Genomic DNA, 20,000 nt, shown 5'->3' with positions numbered 1-20,000 from the left:
GTTTAGTGAGGTTAGTTTGCAGTTTAGTGTGCAGTTTAGGTGTTTAGTGTGCAGTTTAGGTGTTTAGTGTGCAATTTAGTGGTTTAGTTTGCAGTTTAGGTGGTTAGTTTGCAGTTTAGGTGTTTAGTGTGCAGTTTAGGTGTTTAGTGTGCAGTTTAGTGTGGTTAGTTTGCAGTTTAGTGTGGTTAGTTTGCAGTTTAGGTGTTTAGTGTGCAGTTTAGGTGGTTAGTGTGCAGTTTAAGTGTTTAGTGTGCAGTTTAGGTGTTTAGTGTGCAGTTTAGTGTGGTTAGTTTGCAGTTTAGGTGTTTAGTGTGCAATTTAGGTGTTTAGTGTGCAGTTTAGGTGTTTAGTGTGCAGTTTAGTGTGGTTAGTTTGCAGTTTAGGTGTTTAGTGTGCAGTTTAGGTGTTTAGTGTGCAGTTTAGTTTGGTTAGTTTGCAGTTTAGTGTGCAGTTTAGGTGTTTAGTGTGCAATTTAGGTTTTTAGTGTGCAGTTTAGGTGTTTAGTGTGCAATTTAGGTGTTTAGTGTGCAGTTTAGGTGTTTAGTGTGCAATTTAGGTGTTTAGTGTGCAGTTTAGGTGTTTAGTGTGCAGTTTAGTGTGGTTAGTGTGCAGTTTAGGTGTTTAGTGTGCAGTTTAGGTGTTTAGTGTGCAGTTTAGTGTGGTTAGTTTGCAGTTTAGGTGTTTAGTGTGCAGTTTAGTTTGGTTAGTTTGCAGTTTAGTGTGGTTAGTTTGCAGTTTAGGTGTTTAGTGTGCAATTTAGGTGTTTGAGTGTGCAGTTTAGGTGTTTAGTGTGCAGTTTAGTTTGGTTAGTTTGCAGTTTAGTGTGCAGTTTAGGTGTTTAGTGTGCAGTTTAGGTGTTTAGTGTGCAATTTAGTGGTTTAATGTGCAGTTTAGTGTGCAGTTTAGTGGTTTAGTTTGCAGTTTAGTGTGGTTAGTTTGCAGTTTAGTGTGCTGTTAAGAGTGTATTTGCCGAGTCACAGTGAACAAATCTTTAACATGATTGTCACTGTTTACAATTTTAACTGAAGCATGTACATAACACACATACACACACACACACACACGCGTACACACATACTTATTTTTATACATGATTAACAATCGTATTTTATCTAATTACACGATGATTCATCGACACTATAGAAATTACAGTTTTATTGTCTGTTAATGCTGATCTTCTGTAAAGCTGCTTTGAAACGATTTGTGTTGTGAAAGGCGCTATACAAATAAAATTGACTTGACTTGACATACATATACATGCACAGTTACAGAAAGACACACACACATATGCACACTAACACATACACACACACATACACACACACACACACACACACACACACACACACACAGTTTTATGTTAATGTTTGAAATCACAGTTAGAACTCTTGAAATACGGCTGTTTGAATAAAGTGTTGCAAAGAAACCAGCAGGCGGATAAAATCCCTGCTGTGCTAGTAAAGCTGTGTGTGTGTGTGCGCATGTATGTGTGTGTGTGTGCGTGTATGTGTGTGTGTGTGTGCATGAGTGTGTGTGTGTGCATGTGAGTGTGTGCGTGTGCATGTGAGAGTGAGTGTGTGTGTGTGTGTGTGCATGTGAGTGTGTGCGTGTGCATGTGAGAGTGTGTGCATGTGTGTGTATGTGAGTGTGTGTATGTGTGTGTGTGTGTGTGTGCATGTATGTGTGCGTGTGTGTGTGTATGTGTGTGCGTGTGTGTGTGCATGTGTGTGCATGTGTGTGCATGTGTGTGCATGTGTGTGTGCATGTGTGTGTGCGTGTGTGTGCGTGAGTGTGTGTGTGTGCATGTGAGTGTGTGTGTGTGTGTGTGCGTGTGTGTGTGTGCATGTGTGTGTGCATATGTGTGTGTGTGTGTGTGTGTGTGTGTGTGTGTGTGTGTGTGTGTGTGTGTATGTGTGTGTGTGTGTGAGTGTGTGTGTGTGTGCATGTGTGTGTGTGTGCATGTGAGTATGTGTGTGTGCATGTGAGTGTGTGTGTGTGCATGTGTGTGTGCGTGTGTGTGTGTGTGCATGTGTGTGTGTGTGTGTGTGTGTGTGTGTGTGTGTATCTTTTTTAAATGTGTTATTCAATTTTAATGCATCCATCTTCTGAGATAAAGTGATTTATATTCAGTCATTGTACATATATGTGATGTCATTTATCTTTTATGTTCTTTGTGTTTAGATGGTAATTCTGCAGATTTAATGAGATATATAAATGAGTTTGAGTCCCTGTGTGTCCACAGATCCACATTTATAGACATTAGGAGAACCAGCTGAAGTCATAGATGCGTTTAATGCTTTCATGTTACGATATGCTCTGCATTAAATATGATTCCTTCAGAGTCGTGTCAGGTTTGGGTTTCTAATGAAGTCATTTTTATAGTTTCATTATTCATGTTTTATTTTGAGCACAGTGTGATTTATTTCTTGAATGTCCAGCAGACAGTAACTGGTCTCTGTCCTGCGGCTCTCGTCTTTATAAAGCAGCTGTTGTCCGTCATAATCTCATATCGAGTCATTTTACTCGTCACACTGATGATGATGATGAGAACAGACTGCTCTTCGTCTCCTCAGCACCGTCTGTCACCTCTCAAAAACATGTTACATTGACCGTGTGCTGTAAAATAGTTTGTAGCTGGTTGAATCTGGTCATTAATGGACAGTTTATGGTCCTTGATGTTTAGATTATAGTTCAACTGGATTATCAGCTTGTGGGTCGAGGACGACCGGAATAATTGATTGGTAAATAAAGAGGACATCAGCTAAAAAAGTTGTTTTAAATGTTTGTTTCATTCATAATAAGAGCGGGACCATGCATTAATAAAATAAATTACAGATGTGTGTTAGCATGTGTTACAGATGTGTTACAGATGTGTGTTAGCATGTGTTACAGATGTGTTACTGATGTGTGTTAGCATGTGTTACAGATGTGTTACAGATGTGTGTTAGCATGTGTTACAGATGTGTATTAGCATGTGTTACAGATGTGTTACAGATGTGTGTTAGCATGTGTTACAGATGTGTTACAGATGTGTATTAGCATGTGTTACAGATGTGTGTTAGCATGTGTTACAGATGTGTTACAGATGTGTATTAGCATGTGTTACAGATGTGTTACAGATGTGTGTCAGCATGTGTTACAGATGTGTGTTAGCATGTGTTACAGATGTGTGTTAGCATGTGTTACAGATGTGTTACTGATGTGTGTTAGCATGTGTATTAGCATATGTTACAGATGTGTTACAGATGTGTATTAGCATGTGTTACAGATGTGTATTAGCACGTGTTAAAGATGTGTTACAGATGTGTATTAGCATGTGTTACAGATGTGTTTTAGCATGTGTTACAGATGTGTTACAGATGTGTATTAGCATGTGTTACAGAGGTGTTACAGATGTGTGTTAGCATGTGTTACAGATGTGTTACAGATGTGTATTAGCACGTGTTACAGATGTATATTAGCACGTGTTACAGATGTGTATTAGCATGTGTTACAGATGTGTTACAGATGTGTATTAGCATGTTACAGATGTGTATTAGCATGTGTTACAGATGTGTTTTAGCATGTGTTACAGATGTGTATTAGCATGTGTTACAGATGTGTTTAGCATGTGTTACAGATGTGTTTAGCATGTGTTACAGATGTGTTTTAGCATGTGTTACAGATGTGTATTAGCATGTGTTACAGATGTGTTACAGATGTGTGTTAGCATGTGTATTAGCATGTGTTACAGATGTGTGTTAGCATGTGTTACAGATGTGTGTTAGTATGTGTTACAGATGTGTGTTAGTATGTGTTACAGATGTGTTACAAATGTGTGTTAGCATGTGTTAAAGATGTGTTACAGATGTGTATTAGCATGTGTTACAGATGTGTGTTAACATGTGTATTAGCATGTGTTACAGATGTGTTACAGATGTGTATTAGCATGTGTTACAGATGTGTATTAGCACGTGATAAAGATGTGTTACAGATGTGTTACAGATGTGTTACAGATGTGTATTAGCATGTTTCAGATGTGTATTAGCATGTTACAGATGTGTATTAGCATGTGTTACAGATGTGTTTTAGCATGTGTTACAGATGTGTATTAGCATGTGTTACAGATGTGTATTAGCACGTGATAAAGATGTGTTACAGATGTGTTACAGATGTGTTACAGATGTGTATTAGCATGTTACAGATGTGTATTAGCATGTGTTACAGATGTGTTTTAGCATGTTACAGATGTGTTACAGATGTGTATTAGCATGTGTTACAGATGTGTTAACTGTTATTATGTGTGTTTGTGTTTTCAGTGAATCATGATGACCGTGACGCTTCAACACAGAGTCATGCGGCCCGTGACATCACTGCTGCTCACCGTCTCAATCACGCTCTCATCTAACGGTGAATATACTAATGATGGGTCACAACAGTGCACGCGATTACACGCTCTTGCACAACATGCATCTTCAAACATGTCCTCTTTAAAGTTCCACCGCACACATGACAGTGTTTTTCAATAACCGCTCTCATGTTGACGACCCTAATAAACCGATCTGATCAGGGTCAGGTCAACCCAAACCAGATGAATCAAACAGCACCTCATAAGAACGATTAGTCGACCAGTCGTGGAAGAAGAACACTATTTGATTTTGAAATGTAGTTTAGCATAACCATACGTCAGTCTACGTCAACACGCCTATCTGTGTGTATTTCCTGTGTTGTTTGTGTGTTGTGTAAGTCTGGCATTTCCAGTGTCAGGCGTAATGAGGGCGTGCCACTGTCACGTCCGGGGCTTCATTGTGCCTCCTCGGGGCATGCCGATTACCCTCGGGCCAAACAAGGCCAATTGGGGGTTAAGGCACGTTTAATGTCAAAGGTGCAGTTTAGCCATCTTTCTGTTTACATACGATAAAACCCTTCTAGATAACTACATGATACCTCCGCTTGAGCTGATGAAATGGGTGGCGTGTGTGACGTTGGCACCGGGTGGGTTTTAGGGAAATGCTGTGGGGCTATTATCCCGATGTTCTCGCGGCTCGAGGTCCGAGGCTAGCCAGTTGATAGCCCTGACCCCTGACCCCTGACGACATGTGACCCGTCTGTCAAACTCCGGCTAAAGTCGCATCATCTAATGACGAGATTAAGAGCGTCAAAATAATCATAGCCATAAAAATGAGGCAATGTGTTTATTGCTGTAAATGATACATTATAAAGGCATTTGAGATGCAATACTCACATTTAAATGAATAACATGATACATACTGAAATGAATGATGTTATTGACGCTACGTTTAATTATGATATAATGTTTTTTATTTGAATACTAATTTGAGACTTTTGTGAATCCCTGAAATGATGAAATATTGTTCTGTATTTTAGAGAGTGTTTCTGTGACTCACCTGTTAAAGGGACAGATCACCCAAAAATGAAAATGCTGTCATCATTTGCTCACCCTCATGTTGTTCCAAACCTGTAATCATTGATTTCCATAGTGGGTTTTTTTCCTACTATGGGAGTCAATGGCCACTTTCAACTGTGTGATTACCAACATTCTTCAAAACATCTTGTTTGTGTTCAACACAAGAAACTCATACAGGTTTGGAACGACACGAGGCTGTGTAAATGATGACAGAATTTTAACATGTTTTTTTTGTTTTGTTGATTTTTACTCCAAATGTTACACAGTAAGAGAACGAGATCTTCTATATGAATTAATTGATATATTAATGACATTTTCTACTGATATTTAATTTAACTAATAATTGTAATTTCTCAAAAACATGAATTCTGAGCCTGAAATTCAGCAAATCTGTGACGTATCCAAATACTGTCACTATTAAAGATATCACGGTGTTATTGTCACACAATGTTCTGTACATTATTTAGGATGATTAAAATATAAATGCCTTCAGCTGGTTTCACACACGGGTCACAGAGAAGAAGAATGTATGTTGTGATTTTCTTTGCTCAGTATATGATTGAAAGCCTCTGATCATGTGATCACACGTGTGTTGATCTAATGTTGATTGTGTGTCTCTTTCAGTGTGGTCCGTGTGTGCTGAAGGAGCTTTTGGAGGTAAATCCTGTCTGACTGTATGTTTCCATGGTAATTTCTGTCTCCGTGTGATGATGTCCAGAGACAGTAGTTGTGTTCATGCGTGACCTCACACATACTGTAGAATGATGAAGGTTCTGGACGTTCAGTTCTTCTGGGTTTCTGTCATGTGTTGAGTTTATAAAGAGGTCATTGTGAGGGGCAGAAGAGTGAGTGAGTGAGTGTGTGTGTGTGTGTGTGTGTGTGTGTGTGTGACAGTGTTTGAGTGTGTGTGTGTGTGTGTGTGTGTGTGTGTGTGTGTGACAGTGTTTGAGTGTGTGTGTGTGTGTGTGTGTGTGACAGTGTTTGAGTGTGTGTGTGTGTGTGTGTGTGTGACAGTGTTTGAGTGTGTGTGTGTGTGTGTGTGTGTGTGTGTGTGGTGTGACAGTGTTTGAGTGTGTGTGTGTGTGTGTGTGTGTGACAGTGTTTGAGTGTGTGTGTGTGTGTGTGTGTGACAGTGTTTGAGTGTGTGTGTGTGTGTGTGTGTGTGTGACAGTGTTTGAGTGTGTGTGTGTGTGTGTGTGTGTGTGTGACAGTGTTTGTGTGTGTGTGTGTGTGTGTGTGACAGTGTTTGAGTGTGTGTGTGTGTGTGTGTGTGTGACAGTGTTTGAGTGTGTGTGTGTGTGTGTGTGACAGTGTTTGAGTGTGTGTGTGTGTGTGTGTGTGTGACAGTGTTTGAGTGTGTGTGTGTGTGTGTGACAGTGCTGTGTGAGTGTGTGTGACAGTGTTTGAGTGTGTGTGTGTGTGTGACAGTGCGTGTGTGAGTGTGTGTGATAGTGTGTGTGTGTGTGTGTGTGTGTGTGAGTGTGTGTGTGTGAGTGTGTGCGTGAGTGTGTGTGTGACAGTGTGTGTGTGTGTGACAGTGCGTGTGTGAGTGTGTGTGATAGTGTGTGTGTGTGTGTGTGTGTGTGTGTGAGTGTGTGTGTGTGAGTGTGTGCGTGTGAGTGTGTGCGAGTGAATGTGTGTGTATGTGTGTGTGTGAGTGTGTGCATGTGTGCGTGTGTGACAGTGCGTGTGTGCGAGTGAGTGTGTGTGTGTGAGTGTGTGCGTGTGAGTGTGTGTGTGACAGTGTTTGAGTGTGTGTGTGTGTGTGTGACAGTGCGTGTGTGAGTGTGTGCGTGTGAGTGTGTGTGTGTGAGTGACTTAACCTCCAGTGTGCTGTCTGTCTGCACTGGTCTCAGAACAGTTATAGGAGAGCTATAGGATGCTCCCTTGCTCCCTATTTAGTGCATGACTTAACCTCCAGTGTGCTGTCTGTCTGCACTGGTCTCAGAACAGTTATAGGAGAGCTATAGGATGCTCCCTTGCTCCCTATTTAGTGCATGACTTAACCTCCAGTGTGCTGTCTGTCTGCACTGGTCTCAGAACAGTTATAGGAGAGCTATAGGATGCTCCCTTGCTTCCTATTTAGTGCATGACTTAACCTCCAGTGTGCTGTCTGTCTGCACTGGTCTCAGAACAGTTATAGAGAGCTATAGGATGCTCCCTTGCTCCCTATTTAGTGCATGACTTAACCTCCAGTGTGCTGTCTGTCTGCACTGGTCTCAGAACAGTTATAGGAGAGATATAGGATGCTCCCTTGCTCCCTATTTAGTGAACGACTTAACCTCCAGTGTGCTGTCTGTCTGCACTGGTCTCAGAACAGTTATAGAGAGCTATAGGATGCTCCCTTGGTCCCTATTTAGTGCATGACTTAACCTCCAGTGTGCTGTCTGTCTGCACTGGTCTCAGAACAGTTATAGAGAGCTATAGGATGCTCCCTTGGTCCCTATTTAGTGAACGACTTAACCTCCAGTGTGCTGTCTGTCTGCACTGGTCTCAGAACAGTTATAGAGAGCTATAGGATGCTCCCTTGGTCCCTATTTAGTGCATGACTTAACCTCCAGTGTGCTGTCTGTCTGCACTGGTCTCAGAACAGTTATAGGAGAGATATAGGATGCTCCCTTGGTCCCTATTTAGTGCATGACTTAACCTCCAGTGTGCTGTCTGTCTGCACTGGTCTCAGAACAGTTATAGGAGAGATATAGGATGCTCCCTTGGTCCCTATTTAGTGCATGACTTAACCTCCAGTGTGCTGTCTGTCTGCACTGGTCTCAGAACAGTTATAGAGAGCTATAGGATGCTCCCTTGGTCCCTATTTAGTGCATGACTTAACCTCCAGTGTGCTGTCTGTCTGCACTGGTCTCAGAACAGTTATAGGAGAGATATAGGATGCTCCCTTGGTCCCTATTTAGTGCATGACTTAACCTCCAGTGTGCTGTCTGTCTGCACTGGTCTCAGAACAGTTATAGGAGAGATATAGGATGCTCCCTTGGTCCCTATTTAGTGCATGACTTAACCTCCAGTGTGCTGTCTGTCTGCACTGGTCTCAGAACAGTTATAGAGAGCTATAGGATGCTCCCTTGGTCCCTATTTAGTGAACAACTTAACCTCCAGTGTGCTGTCTGTCTGCACTGGTCTCAGAACAGTTATAGAGAGCTATAGGATGCTCCCTTGCTCCCTATTTAGTGCATGACTTTACCCCCAGTGTGCTGTCTGTCTGCACTGGTCTCAGAACAGTTATAGGAGAGTTATAGGATGCTCCCTTGCTCCCTATTTAGTGCATGACTTAACTTCCAGTGTGCTGTCTGTCTGCACTGGTCTCAGAACAGTTATAGGAGAGCTATAGGATGCTCCCTTGCTTCCTATTTAGTGCATGACTTAACCTCCAGTGTGCTGTCTGTCTGCACTGGTCTCAGAACAGTTATAGGAGAGCTATAGGATGCTCCCTTGGTCCCTATTTAGTGCATGACTTAACCTCCAGTGTGCTGTCTGTCTGCACTGGTCTCAGAACAGTTATAGAGAGCTATAGGATGCTCCCTTGGTCCCTATTTAGTGAACAACTTAACCTCCAGTGTGCTGTCTGTCTGCACTGGTCTCAGAACAGTTATAGAGAGCTATAGGATGCTCCCTTGCTCCCTATTTAGTGCATGACTTTACCCCCAGTGTGCTGTCTGTCTGCACTGGTCTCAGAACAGTTATAGGAGAGTTATAGGATGCTCCCTTGCTCCCTATTTAGTGCATGACTTAACTTCCAGTGTGCTGTCTGTCTGCACTGGTCTCAGAACAGTTATAGGAGAGCTATAGGATGCTCCCTTGCTTCCTATTTAGTGCATGACTTAACCTCCAGTGTGCTGTCTGTCTGCACTGGTCTCAGAACAGTTATAGAGAGCTATAGGATGCTCCCTTGGTCCCTATTTAGTGCATGACTTAACCTCCAGTGTGCTGTCTGTCTGCACTGGTCTCAGAACAGTTATAGGAGAGATATAGGATGCTCCCTTGGTCCCTATTTAGTGCATGACTTAACCTCCAGTGTGCTGTCTGTCTGCACTGGTCTCAGAACAGTTATAGGAGAGATATAGGATGCTCCCTTGGTCCCTATTTAGTGCATGACTTAACCTCCAGTGTGCTGTCTGTCTGCACTGGTCTCAGAACAGTTATAGAGAGCTATAGGATGCTCCCTTGGTCCCTATTTAGTGAACAACTTAACCTCCAGTGTGCTGTCTGTCTGCACTGGTCTCAGAACAGTTATAGAGAGCTATAGGATGCTCCCTTGCTCCCTATTTAGTGCATGACTTTACCCCCAGTGTGCTGTCTGTCTGCACTGGTCTCAGAACAGTTATAGGAGAGTTATAGGATGCTCCCTTGCTCCCTATTTAGTGCATGACTTAACTTCCAGTGTGCTGTCTGTCTGCACTGGTCTCAGAACAGTTATAGGAGAGCTATAGGATGCTCCCTTGCTTCCTATTTAGTGCATGACTTAACCTCCAGTGTGCTGTCTGTCTGCACTGGTCTCAGAACAGTTATAGGAGAGCTATAGGATGCTCCCTTGGTCCCTATTTAGTGCATGACTTAACCTCCAGTGTGCTGTCTGTCTGCACTGGTCTCAGAACAGTTATAGAGAGCTATAGGATGCTCCCTTGGTCCCTATTTAGTGAACAACTTAACCTCCAGTGTGCTGTCTGTCTGCACTGGTCTCAGAACAGTTATAGAGAGCTATAGGATGCTCCCTTGCTCCCTATTTAGTGCATGACTTTACCCCCAGTGTGCTGTCTGTCTGCACTGGTCTCAGAACAGTTATAGGAGAGTTATAGGATGCTCCCTTGCTCCCTATTTAGTGCATGACTTAACTTCCAGTGTGCTGTCTGTCTGCACTGGTCTCAGAACAGTTATAGGAGAGCTATAGGATGCTCCCTTGCTTCCTATTTAGTGCATGACTTAACCTCCAGTGTGCTGTCTGTCTGCACTGGTCTCAGAACAGTTATAGGAGAGCTATAGGATGCTCCCTTGCTCCCTATTTAGTGCATGACTTAACCTCCAGTGTGCTGTCTGTCTGCACTGGTCTCAGAACAGTTATAGAGAGCTATAGGATGCTCCCTTGCTCCCTATTTAGTGCATGACTTAACCTCCAGTGTGCTGTCTGTCTGCACTGGTCTCAGAACAGTTATAGGAGAGCTATAGGATGCTCCCTTGCTCCCTATTTAGTGCATGACTTAACCTCCAGTGTGCTGTCTGTCTGCACTGGTCTCAAAACAGTTATAGGAGAGCTATAGGATGCTCCCTTGCTCCCTATTTAGTGCATGACTTAACCTCCAGTGTGCTGTCTGTCTGCACTGGTCTCAGAACAGTTATAGGAGAGATATAGGATGCTCCCTTGCTCCCTATTTAGTGAACGACTTAACCTCCAGTGTGCTGTCTGTCTGCACTGGTCTCAGAACAGTTATAGAGAGCTATAGGATGCTCCCTTGGTCCCTATTTAGTGCATGACTTAACCTCCAGTGTGCTGTCTGTCTGCACTGGTCTCAGAACAGTTATAGAGAGCTATAGGATGCTCCCTTGGTCCCTATTTAGTGAACGACTTAACCTCCAGTGTGCTGTCTGTCTGCACTGGTCTCAGAACAGTTATAGAGAGCTATAGGATGCTCCCTTGGTCCCTATTTAGTGCACTCGACTTAACCTCCAGTGTGCTGTCTGTCTGCACTGGTCTCAGAACAGTTTGAAATGCATCTTATGTTCATCATAACTCCATATAAAGCCTCTGAAAGACACATTAATCAGTTTTTAACTCATTTATTCTCAATGTGATAATGACAGTAAATATATGAATGTGTTTATTAATATTAATGAACTGTATTGAACATTGAATATAAAATAAAATATAACAACATTTATATTAATATAATGACCCACAGATGTGTTCATGTTGATTTGAAGTTATTCAAGATAACTTACATGATTTTTCCACTTTTGAGGGAATAATGTCCCCAAATCCACGTATGTGGACATCATGTTTATGAGCCTGACGTGTGAAACATGAACAGATTTATTAAAGCAGAATATCAAATGAAACTAGAGACTCTCGTCTTTACACACAAACAGGTTTCATTCAGACAACTTAAAGAGATTTCTTACCAGAGACACTTTTGTTGGTGCTACACCTGTGGAAGCGCTTCACAGATATCAGCATCATGTTGTTGTGTCACATGACACGTGCATCAGACGTTTAACCCTTAAATGACAGTGTAGAGTCTTGTGACAGTGTTCAGTCTGTTTAAATTCATTTAAAATATGCATTGTGTATAACAAAGCTAAAATACAATGTCCACACAGGTGTACACGGGGTCGCATGAGGTTAAAACACATAACTGTTTGCATAACACATTATATACTGTATATTATAATATTATATTTGGGCAAATATCACATGCAGTTGTTACATCATTGAGAACATTTTAACAACATTCTTACAACATTAATAAAGTTAGTATTTGATAAAATGTGTCCAATTCTAACAAAATGGTACTTTGAAAATACAAACCTGTTATGAAGAAACGCATACACATAAGTACAGTGGCATTATCGTGATGCTTTATATGTGTCACGCTGTTCTGTGAGGTAGGTTTTATGGGTAAAAACAACGCAATATTATACAGATTTGATATATTATAAAGTATAAAAAGAAACATGTACAGAAGGCATAAAACATGTTTTGGATTATATTCATGTGTAATGTTTTGTGTGTGTTGACCGTTGTCTGTCTGTCTGTAGCTGTCTCTCTCTTCCTACTCGCAGACAGACATGTGTTATAGCTCATTAAATATTCACACGTTATATTGTGTTTGACTGGACGCTGTGAAGAGCTTCATGTCACTGTAAGTGGGTCAAAGGTCACGTGGAGGTCGTCTGGTCACATGTTCATTCACACTGAAACAGACGAGAGAGAAACTCTAGAATCACGGGACTTTATCTTCTCATGATCTTAAAAATTATTTATGCTTAAATGCTTGAAAAGAGTTTTCAAGGCAAATCTAAACTGTGGTTATGTATGAATGTCTGCCCGCTGTGCCCGCTGTGCCCGCTTCTGCCATCTGTTTCCTTCAGTATGATTCTCTGTTGGCAGAGGAAGAGATATTCTTTGAGTTTGTTCATCTCAGATGAAGGGAACAGATTGTGATGTGTCTCCTGTCAGACACAAGACACTTGTGACATCACTTCCTGTGTTGTCAGGACGTTCGGCACGCTTCACTGTTGTGTGTGGACTGTCTGAAAGAACATCATTACTATGTGATGTAACACACAGGAAATGTTGTTGCTCTTTCATAGCATGATACATTGAATTTCACACTATATTATTTACCTCTGAATATTCAGTTTCACTCAAAAACAGATCTTTTTTCTCTATGACTTTTCTAAATGTAGCAGTGTGATTTATTTTCTGCTCTTTTGACATGATTTGTCTGTGTGTCAGATGAGTCGGCGGGTTACGGGCCTGTGTTTGAAGATCAGCCCGTGGACACCATCTATCCTGAAGAATCACCAGAGGAGAAAATCACCATGAGCTGCAGAGCGCGAGCAAATCCACCCGCCACGTACAGGTGACACGAGTGACTAAGGACGAGATTGGAATAACATACTACAATACTACTTTTAATATATAGATATGAAAGATATAGTAGAGGTGTTCGGGTAGTGTTATTCCAAACACAGCTTAACACGTCCACAACACCACATGACTCACCATGATACTAAAAACAAAACAAAACATGGTTATACAGTGGTACATAAAAAAAAACACACCAAAAAACATGGTATTACTATGGTTACATTTCTAAATAAATAAATTAACATGGTATTACTATGGTTACATTTCTAAACATAAATATTTAAATAAAAAACACAGTATTACCATGGTTACATTTTTAAAAAAAACATTGTATTACCATGGTTACATTTAAAAAACAAACAAACATGGTATTACCATGGATACATTAAAAAACAACACAGTATTACCATGGTTACATTTAAAAAACAAACAAACATGGTATTAGCATGGATACATTAAAAAACAACACGGTATTACTATGGTTACATTTAAAAAACAAACAAACAAACATGGTATTACCATGGATACATTAAAAAACAACACAGTATTACCATGGTTACATTTAAAAAACAAACAAACATGGTATTACCATGGATACATTAAAAAACAACACAGTATTACCATGGTTACATTTAAAAAAACAAACAAACATGGTATTAGCATGGATACATTAAAAAACAACACGGTATTACTATGGTTACATTTAAAAAACAAACAAACAAACATGGTATTACCATGGATACATTAAAAAACAACACGGTTACATTTAAAAAAACAAACAAACATGGTATTACCATGGATACATTAAAAAAACAACACAGTATTACCATGGTTACATTTAAAAAACAAACAAACATGGTATTAGCATGGATACATTAAAAAAACAACACAGTATTACCATGGTTACATTTAAAAAAACAAACAAACATGGTATTAGCATGGATACATTAAAAAAAACAGCACAGTATTACCATGGTTACATTTAAAAAAACAAACAAACATGGTATTAGCATGGATACATTAAAAAAACAACACAGTATTACCATGGTTACATTTAAAAAAACAAACAAACATGGTATTAGCATGGATACATTAAAAAAACAACACAGTATTACCATGGTTACATTTAAAAAACAAACAAACAAACAAACATGGTATTACCATGGATACATTAAAAAAACAACACGGTATTACCATGGTTACATTTAAAAAAACAAACAAACATGGTATTACCATGGATACATAAAAGAAAACATTGTTTTACCATGGATATTTAAAAAAAAAAAAAACATGGTATTACCATGGATACATTTAAAAAACAACACGGTATTAACATGGTTACATTTAAAAACAAACAAACATGGTATTACCATGGATACATAAAAAAAAACATTGTATTACCATGGTTATTTAAAAAACAAAAACATGGTATTACCATGGATACATAAAAAAAACATGGTATTACCATGGTTACATTTAAAAAACAAACAAACATGGTATTACCATGGATACATACAAATAAAACATGGTATTACCATGGTTATTTAAAAACAAAAAACATGGTATTACCATGGATACATAAAAAAATAAACATTGTATTACCATGGTTACATTTAAAAAAACAAACAAACATGGTATTACCATGGATACATTAAAAAAACAACATCGTATTACCATGGTTACATTAAAAAAAAAAAATAAACCATGGTATTACCATGGATACATAAAAAAAAACATTGTATTACCATGGTTACATTAAAAAACAAACAAACATGGTATTACCATGGATACATTTAAAAACAAACAAACATGGTATTACCATGGATACATAAAAAACATGGGATTACCATGGATACGTTTAAAAAGTAAACATAGTATTACCATAGTAATGTGGTATTACCCTGGATACATTTAAAAAAACGTTCTTAAAAATGGCATATTGAATAAAAATAAGACTGTAATCTTTTGACTCAAACAGGTTTAAATGTAAAAACTTAATGAGGTTTCTGACCAGATGTAGTTTTCAGAAGACAAACTCCAAAGACAAACTCCGCTGTGATCAGCGTTATACTGTTTGGTCACATGACTCGAAAGTTTAACCCTTTACTCACAGCACAGAGTCTCCTGATCTGAGATCAGTCAGTTTAAATGACATTATGCATAGCCTATAGTGAAGCTGAAATACAACGTCCACACATGTGGACACGGGGTCGCACGAGGTTAATAATGTGTGTTTGTATTTATCTGTGTGTTCGTTGACAGATGGAAATTAAACAACACAGATATTTTGATTCAAGATGGCAGTGACGATCATTATAGACTGATGGAGGGAAACCTCGTCATCAGTGACCCCGACAGGAACAAGCATTCTGGGAATTATTCCTGCGAGGCCACCAATGAGTTCGGCACGGTGATCAGTCAGAGAGCTTCAGTTCAGTTCGGATGTGAGTCGCTCTATTAATATTGACTTTAACTTCCAGTTCTGAGTGACACACAGACACACAAAGATGCACAACGTTACGTGACACTGACTGTGTTTGTGAATCAATGAATTTCTCTTCATGTTGTGTTGTAGATTTGGACATGTTCTTCACAGATGAGCGAGAGGCGGTGTATGTGAAGGAGGGGCAGGGGGCGGTGCTACTGTGTGCTCCGCCCCCACACTTCCCAGGTACGTTTGACACCTGACTTCATTTATGTACATTTAATTTACATTTATGCTTAATTTTGTGTGTTTGTTTCCTGGGAATTGAACCCATAACCTTTAGTAAACTGTAAACAGTCCACATTTGTACTCATGAGGTAAAGACTGCGAGTGGTGTGTGCATACTTTCATATAAAACAGTTGTTTCTAATGTGTCAAAGACATTCCTCACTGGATGCGAGTCCAGTGTGCAACCCCTTTAAACTCTATGGGGGACTATATTGCGAAAATGTTCATGTTTAAAATGTTAAAGTCCCTGTATAAATGCAGTAAGTCAGGCATATGAGGGATCGATTGAAAGATTAGAATCTGAACTTTCAGAGATAAACATCAATTCTGCATTTATGTTTCTTAAAGTAACAAAATAAGGCCTTAAACATACGCGTCACAAATAAGCGCCACCTAGTGGTCATGTGGTAGAAATATTAATATGAATATAAATGTTTTTCATATAACACTTAAATGGACATGTTATATATCAAATGAAAGATCTCACTCTCATGAATGTGTCTGTACAGTTTATTATCTTGCATTAATATCACAGTTCAAAATATTTACTAAAGAATCACAAAGTGAAATATGATTTCTGTAAGTCATCAAATACAAACGTCTCTTTTATTCTCTGATAACTGCTGCTGTAAGACACAAATATCTAATAACTTTATATCTGCTTTTATCTTAGGAAGTTCTCTAATAAATGAGTCATTGTTGACTTGTGTGTGAGATTGTTTGTGTGAATAATCCAATGATATATCTGAGATGTCCACAACAAAATATGCCATCCAGCAGGAAAAACATGCAAAACAAATCATCAGACAAATATATTGTCAACTATTGATGATCAAATGTTTTATATCGATGTATTTATATATATTACAGCTTTCTAATGACATTTAGATTGAGCTTGTAGTCCACTCAGAGGCCGAGATATACAATGAAATAATGAGGGTGTTGCTTGAACTGAACATTAGACTGAATGTCTATGGATCGAGCACATATGTGAGGGGTATAATGTGTTAGAGCGCCCCTACAGTTCACATCTGTGAGGGGTATAATGTGTTAGAGCGCCCCTACAGTTCACATCTGTGAGGGGTATAATGTGTTAGAGCGCCCCTACAGTTCACATCTGTGAGGGGTAAAATGTGTTAGAGCGCCCCTACAGTTCACATCTGTGAGGGGTAAAATGTGTTAGAGCGCCCCTACAGTTCACATCTGTGAGGGGTAAAATGTGTTAGAGCGCCCCTACAGTTCACATCTGTGAGGGGTAAAATGTGTTAGAGCGCCCCCTACAGTTCACATCTGTGAGGGGTATAATGTGTTAGAGCGCCCCTACAGTTCACATCTGTGAGGGGTAAAATGTGTTAGAGCGCCACCTACAGTTCACATCTGTGAGGGGTAAAATGTGTTAGAGCGCCCCTACAGTTCACATCTGTGAGGGGTAAAATGTGTTAGAGCGCCCCTACAGTTCACATCTGTGAGGGGTAAAATGTGTTAGAGCGCCCCTACAGTTCACATCTGTGAGGGGTAAAATGTGTTAGAGCGCCACCTACAGTTCACATCTGTGAGGGGTAAAATGTGTTAGAGCGCCCCTACAGTTCACATCTGTGAGGGGTAAAATGTGTTAGAGCGCCCCCTACAGTTCACATCTGTGAGGGGTAAAATGTGTTAGAGCGCCCCCTACAGTTCACATCTGTGAGGGGTAAAATGTGTTAGAGCGCCCCTACAGTTCACATCTGTGAGGGGTAAAATGTGTTAGAGCGCCCCCTACAGTTCACATCTGTGAGGGGTATAATGTGTTAGAGCGCCACCTACAGTTCACATCTGTGAGGGGTATAATGTGTTAGAGCGCCCCCTACAGTTCACATCTGTGAGGGGTATAATGTGTCAGAGCGCCCCCTGCAGTTCACATCTGTGAGGGGTAAAATGTGTCAGAGCGCCCCCTACAGTTCACATCTGTGAGGGGTATAATGTGTCAGAGCGCCCCCTACAGTTCACATCTGTGAGGGGTATAATGTGTCAGAGCGCCCCCTACAGTTCACATCTGTGAGGGGTATAATGTGTTAGAGCGCCCCCTACAGTTCACATCTGTGAGGGGTATAATGTGTTAGACGCCCCCTACAGTTCACATCTGTGAGGGGTATAATGTGTTAGACGCCCCCTACAGTTCACATCTGTGAGGGGTATAATGTGTTAGACGCCCCCTACAGTTCACATCTGTGAGGGGTATAATGTGTTAGAGCGCCCCTACAGTTCACATCTGTGAGGGGTCAAATGTGTTAGAGCGCCCCTACAGTTCACATCTGTGAGGGGTATAATGTGTTAGAGCGCCCCTACAGTTCACATCTGTGAGGGGTATAATGTGTTAGAGCGCCCCTACAGTTCACATCTGTGAGGGGTAAAATGTGTTAGAGCGCCCCTACAGTTCACATCTGTGAGGGGTATAATGTTTTAGAGCGCTCCCTACAGTTCACATCTGTGAGGGGTATAATGTGTTAGAGCGCCCCTACAGTTCACATCTGTGAGGGGTAAAATGTGTTAGAGCGCCCCCTACAGTTCACATCTGTGAGGGGTATAATGTGTTAGAGCGCCCCTACAGTTCACATCTGTGAGGGGTAAAATGTGTTAGAGCGCCCCCTACAGTTCACATCTGTGAGGGGTAAAATGTGTTAGAGCGCCACCTACAGTTCACATCTGTGAGGGGTAAAATGTGTTAGAGCGCCCCTACAGTTCACATCTGTGAGGGGTAAAATGTGTTAGAGCCCCCTACAGTTCACATCTGTGAGGGGTATAATGTGTTAGAGCGCCCCTACAGTTCACATCTGTGAGGGGTATAATGTGTTAGAGCGCCCCTACAGTTCACATCTGTGAGGGGTATAATGTGTTATACGCCCCCTACAGTTCACATCTGTGAGGGGTATAATGTGTTAGAGCGCCCCTACAGTTCACATCTGTGAGGGGTATAATGTGTTAGAGCGCCCCTACAGTTCACATCTGTGAGGGGTATAATGTGTTAGAGCCCCCTACAGTTCACATCTGTGAGGGGTAAAATGTGTTAGAGCCCCCTACAGTTCACATCTGTGAGGGGTATAATGTGTTAGACGCCCCCTACAGGTCACATCTGTGAGGGGTATAATGTGTTAGAGCGCCCCTACAGTTCACATCTGTGAGGGGTATAATGTGTTAGACGCCCCCTACAGTTCACATCTGTGAGGGGTATAATGTGTTAGAGCGCCCCCTACAGTTCACATCTGTGAGGGGTATAATGTGTTAGAGCGCCCCTACAGTTCACATCTGTGAGGGGTATAATGTGTTGGAGCGCCCCCTACAGTTCACATCTGTGAGGGGTATAATGTGTTAGAGCGCCCCCTACAGTTCACATCTGTGAGGGGTAAAATGTGTTAGAGCGCCCCTACAGTTCACATCTGTGAGGGGTATAATGTGTTAGAGCGCCCCCTACAGTTCACATCTGTGAGGGGTATAATGTGTTAGAGCCCCCTACAGTTCACATCTGTGAGGGGTATAATGTGTTAGAGCGCCCCTACAGTTCACATCTGTGAGGGGTATAATGTGTTAGAGCTCCCCCTGCAGTTCACATCTGTGAGGGGTATAATGTGTTAGAGCGCCCCCTACAGTTCACATCTGTGAGGGGTATAATGTGTTAGAGCGCCCCTACAGTTCACATCTGTGAGGGGTATAATGTGTTAGAGCGCCCCTACAGTTCTCATCTGTGAGGGGTATAATGTGTTAGAGCCCCCTACAGTTCACATCTGTGAGGGGTATAATGTGTTAGAGCGCCCCTACAGTTCACATCTGTGAGGGGTATAATGTGTTAGAGCCCCCTACAGTTCACATCTGTGAGGGGTATAATGTGTTAGAGCCCCCTACAGTTCACATCTGTATATTGTGATGGAAGGTGAGCGAGAGAAATATATTGTTTCTAGTGTTTTCTGACATCTAGTGGAATAAATTGAGACTATTTGGAGGGAGACGGGTGAACACAACCAGAATTACACGCCAACTAATTTAGGATAAAAATTATTATTATTATTATTTTATCCTATTCATCATTTATTCTATTCAGCACGATTGTAAACACATACACTATTATTGGAATCTTTTTTTATTTGGGGTTTCTGAGAAACGAGACACAGTTTGTGGTAATTAGTTTACAGTGTGTGTGAATGACGAGCTTTTACAGCCCAAAAACATGCACCAGAGATTAAGAGGTTAAATGGCGTTAAATTGTTTATTGGAGTGGTTTGTATTAATAATTGTAAGGATTGATTGAATCA

The 20,000-nt window shown here is 40.8% G+C and overlaps 1 protein-coding gene and 1 long non-coding RNA gene across 5 annotated transcripts in view; one reads left to right on the top strand and one right to left on the bottom strand.

Annotated features, from left to right (window-relative positions):
* LOC127637969 (contactin-1a-like) overlaps positions 1-20,000 on the top strand; it is a 66,391-nt gene that overhangs the window by 21,079 nt on the left and 25,312 nt on the right. Inside the window, 5 exon segments of the mRNA XM_052119260.1 lie at positions 4,299-4,389; positions 6,032-6,064; positions 12,870-12,996; positions 15,267-15,448; positions 15,580-15,675. Coding sequence (XP_051975220.1) covers positions 4,305-4,389; positions 6,032-6,064; positions 12,870-12,996; positions 15,267-15,448; positions 15,580-15,675 — 523 coding nt within the window. The 5' untranslated portion in view covers positions 4,299-4,304.
* Positions 7,521-11,206, bottom strand: LOC127637970 (uncharacterized). Of its 4 annotated transcripts, none has more exons than XR_007969830.1 (3): positions 11,079-11,206; positions 8,880-10,619; positions 7,521-8,787 (listed from the first exon to the last, which is right to left on the bottom strand). It is a non-coding gene; the product is annotated as an uncharacterized LOC127637970 (long non-coding RNA). The 4 variants fall into 4 exon arrangements; XR_007969831.1 differs by having other exon boundaries at positions 7,521-9,245; positions 9,521-10,619; XR_007969828.1 differs by having other exon boundaries at positions 7,521-9,886; positions 9,979-10,619.

Source organism: Xyrauchen texanus, chromosome 46 (assembly GCF_025860055.1).
Source record: "Xyrauchen texanus isolate HMW12.3.18 chromosome 46, RBS_HiC_50CHRs, whole genome shotgun sequence".
In the NCBI taxonomy this organism is placed as follows: Eukaryota; Metazoa; Chordata; class Actinopteri; order Cypriniformes; family Catostomidae; genus Xyrauchen; species Xyrauchen texanus.
Note: the sequence above shows the minus strand (reverse complement) of the source record. Positions and strands in the feature narration are given on the sequence as shown.